The sequence below is a fragment of the Egretta garzetta genome, unplaced genomic scaffold (genome assembly GCF_000687185.1).
Source record: "Egretta garzetta isolate BGI_Z169 unplaced genomic scaffold, ASM68718v1 scaffold671, whole genome shotgun sequence".
Lineage (NCBI taxonomy): Eukaryota > Metazoa > Chordata > Aves > Pelecaniformes > Ardeidae > Egretta > Egretta garzetta.
Genome location: NW_009258490.1, coordinates 39,203 through 42,386, shown reverse-complemented (window position 1 = coordinate 42,386; position 3,184 = coordinate 39,203). Strand labels below are relative to the sequence as shown.

Sequence of the window (3,184 nt, the reverse complement as noted above, 5' to 3'; positions counted from 1 at the left end):
CACCATGTACTTCTGCAACACCTGCGGGCAGCCCCTCTGTGCCCCGTGCCGCGAGGAGACCCACCGCGCCAAGATGTTCACCCGCCACGAGATCGTCTCCCTCTCCAAGCGCACCAAGGACATCCACAAGAAGTGCCGTGAGTGCCGTGCCGCACCAGGCTGCGCTGTGCCACGCTGCACCGTGTTGTGCTGCACCACGCCATGCCAGGCTGATGTCCCTGTCCCTTGCAGCGCTGCATGAGGAGCCCTACATCATGTTCTCCACCGAGAAGAAATCCATGCTCTGCATCAACTGCTTCAGGGACATGCAGGGGTGAGCAGCCCCGTCCCCAAGCCTGCCCCCATCCTGTCCCATGCCCTGACGCTTGTGCCCGCAGGGAGAGCCGGGCGCACTGCATCGACATCGAGACGGCGTACATGCAGGCCTGCCAGCGGCTGGACCAGGCAGTGATGGTGGGCAGGGGCTGGCGGGTCTTGGGGTAGACACAGGGGCACGGTGCTGCCCACAGCGCTGCAGCCACCCCACCACCCCCGGGCAGGCTGGGAAGGAGCTGCAGACCTCCACGCGCGAGGCCATCGTCCTTCTCAAGGCCATGATCGAGGAGGTGCGCAACAGTGCCAGCGAGGAGGAGGCAGCCATCAACTCCCTCTTCGGCCGCATGCAGGTGCGAGGCAACTGCCTGCACATCGTGCCCCGCACCCACGGGTGCCCGAGGCACAGGCACGGCAGATCCAGGGCAGCAGGAGGGGACCAGGGTGGCTGCGGGACACAGGGTGGCCATGCCGTTTGCAGGAGCAGCTCTCTGAGAGGAAGAAGACGCTCCTGAAAGCCGTGCAGAGGTGAGGGGACAGGGGCTGAGCCCTTTCCTGGGGGTGTACCCCCCCTCCCGGGGCATATTGGGGTGCCCTGGGGCCAGAGGGCTCCCCGGTGCCCCACAAAGGCTGTGCCTTGCCCCGCTCTGCTGCAGCCAGCATGAGGAGAAGGAGAAGGCGTTCAAGGAGCAGCTCGCCCACCTCGCCTCCCTGCTGCCCACCCTGCAGGTAGGGCTCCAGGCTGGGCAGGGATGCCCCGGCCTCAGGAGCTGGGCAGGGGCCGGGCTGCCACGGCCCCAAGGGATGCTGGCAGTGACACCCCCCTGCGCACAGGTCCACCTGGTGACCTGCTCGGCCTTCCTGAGCTCCGCCAACAAAGCTGAGTTCCTGGACCTGGGCTATGTGAGTGGTGCCAGTGCTGCGGGGTGGCCAGGGCATCCTGCCGCGGTGCCATGGGGTGTCCGGTGCACCCTGCCCATGTGCCATGGGGTGGCTAGGGCATCCCACCACTGTGCCATGGGGTGTCTGGTGCACCCTGCCCATGTGCTGTGGGGTGGCGAGGCCATCCCACCACAGTGCCGTGGGGTGTCCGGTGCACCCAGACCAGCAAGGTAGAGCCCTGCCACCCACCTAGGGCCAAGCCCCTGACTGCAGCACCCGGCGGGCAGCCCCGGCCCCAGCCGTGCTCACCCCCATCTCATCCCCCAGATCAACAGCGAGTACCGGGCAGAGTTTGCCCGCTGCCTGGAGCCTCCCCGGCCCCCGCCGCTCCGTGGTGGGCAGCGCTGGTGGCATCGGTCCTGGCATCACTGGCACAAACATGTGAGGTGCTGGGATCACACCCAGGGCTGGGGTACACCCTGACACGTGTGCCACGCATCCCCCTGGGCATCCCACCGGGCCCAGCTTGCCCTCACTCCTGCCCTTGAGCCCGTCACCTCGGCAGTGGCACGGGGACAGCAGGGAGCACAGCTGCGCTGACAAAGGACAGGCGCGGGGGCTTCAAGTGACACTTCTGGGAAGCGGGGCGGGCAGCAGGGCTGGCAGCAGGGTGCCCAGCTGAGCCTGCACCCTGTCCCCAGCCCAGCTCCCCGTCACGGTCCCCGGAGGACTCTGCCCCCGCTGCTGTGCCGGGGCCAGCTCCTGCTCACCCGCACGCCCACGGCGCCGCAGCCTCTTCGCCCACCACTATTTTTATCAGAATTTCAGGGAAGTGCCCGGCCGTTCCTCGCCCAGGATATATTTAGGCCCATTGATGTCACAGCAGCACCAGCCCTGCCAGGCACTCCCGGCCGGAGAGGACAAACAGGCACTGCCACCCCATGGGGACTGCTCCTCGCCCCCAGCTGGGCTCGGTGCTGCAGGGTGGCTGAGCTCCCGGGGGGTGCTGGCCCCGGCACAGGCAGGGGGAGTGCGGCGCTGCACGGTAGGACCGATGGCGGTGGGGCAGCAAACCCGGGACGGTGGGCAGCGCGGGGAGACTGCGGGATGGGGGGAGACGAAGGGGCAGCAGCGCCCGCCAAGGGGCCAGGAGACGCCAGCAGTGAGGGAGCGAGCCACATCCTTCCCTTTAGAACCTGGAGCGCGCCAAGCTCAGCCCCTGCCTTCTCCCTGCCGCAGCCGGTCCCAAAGGCATGGGCATCAGGACAGCAGCCCACAGAAACCTGACTTTCGGGGCGGTGTAAGGCGCCTCTGACTGACCCTGTGTGCTCGGGCATGGGAAGGGACATACGGGGCTGGTGCGTCCCCAGGCAGCCCGGGGGCGAGGGGCGGCGGGGCTGAGCCGATGGCGTGGCCCCTGGCACCTCGCCCCCGCTCGCCTGCAACGCGCTGCTGTCACCCTCTCCGCACAGGCTCCCTGGTGGCCAATGCTCCAAGACCCTCATGGTGCCCGGCTGTCCTCCCGACAGCGATAAAATGTCCGCTGGCCCCATAGTGCGGAAGCCGACAATGCACCGGTACATCAGCACCAAGGTCCTGCTGGCCGAGGGGCGCGAGACCCCCTTTGCCGAGCACTGCCGCAACTACGAGAACACCTACCGGGTAGGGAGCACAGGTCGGGGTGGGACGCGGTGGGACGGGACAGGAGAGGGTGCTGCTCACGTGGTGGCTGCCCTCTGGCTCCTGCCAGATGCTGCAGACGGAGATCCAGGGCCTGAAGGACCAGGTGCAGGAGCTGCACCGCGACCTCACCAAGCACCACTCACTCATCAAGACGGAGATCATGAGCGAGATCCTGCAGAAGTCCCTGCAGATGGACGTGCAGATCGCGGCTCACTACTCCGCCGTGGAGATGATGCGCAGCGTCTTCGAGGAGGTACGGCTGGCACGTCCCGGCAGAGCAGGGTCCCCCCTGTGCTGCACTGCGGCA

The 3,184-nt window shown here is 67.6% G+C and overlaps 1 protein-coding gene across 1 annotated transcript in view; it reads left to right on the top strand.

The window, feature by feature from the left end:
• The first annotated feature begins 4 nt into the window (after positions 1-4).
• The window catches only part of RNF207 (ring finger protein 207), a 6,918-nt gene continuing 3,738 nt past the window's right edge, over positions 5-3,184 (top strand). The window contains 12 exon segments of the mRNA XM_009645309.2: positions 5-137; positions 232-313; positions 378-453; positions 540-665; positions 794-840; positions 969-1,041; positions 1,147-1,222; positions 1,390-1,424; positions 1,522-1,565; positions 1,567-1,635; positions 2,667-2,856; positions 2,945-3,130. Coding sequence (XP_009643604.2) covers positions 5-137; positions 232-313; positions 378-453; positions 540-665; positions 794-840; positions 969-1,041; positions 1,147-1,222; positions 1,390-1,424; positions 1,522-1,565; positions 1,567-1,635; positions 2,667-2,856; positions 2,945-3,130 — 1,137 coding nt within the window.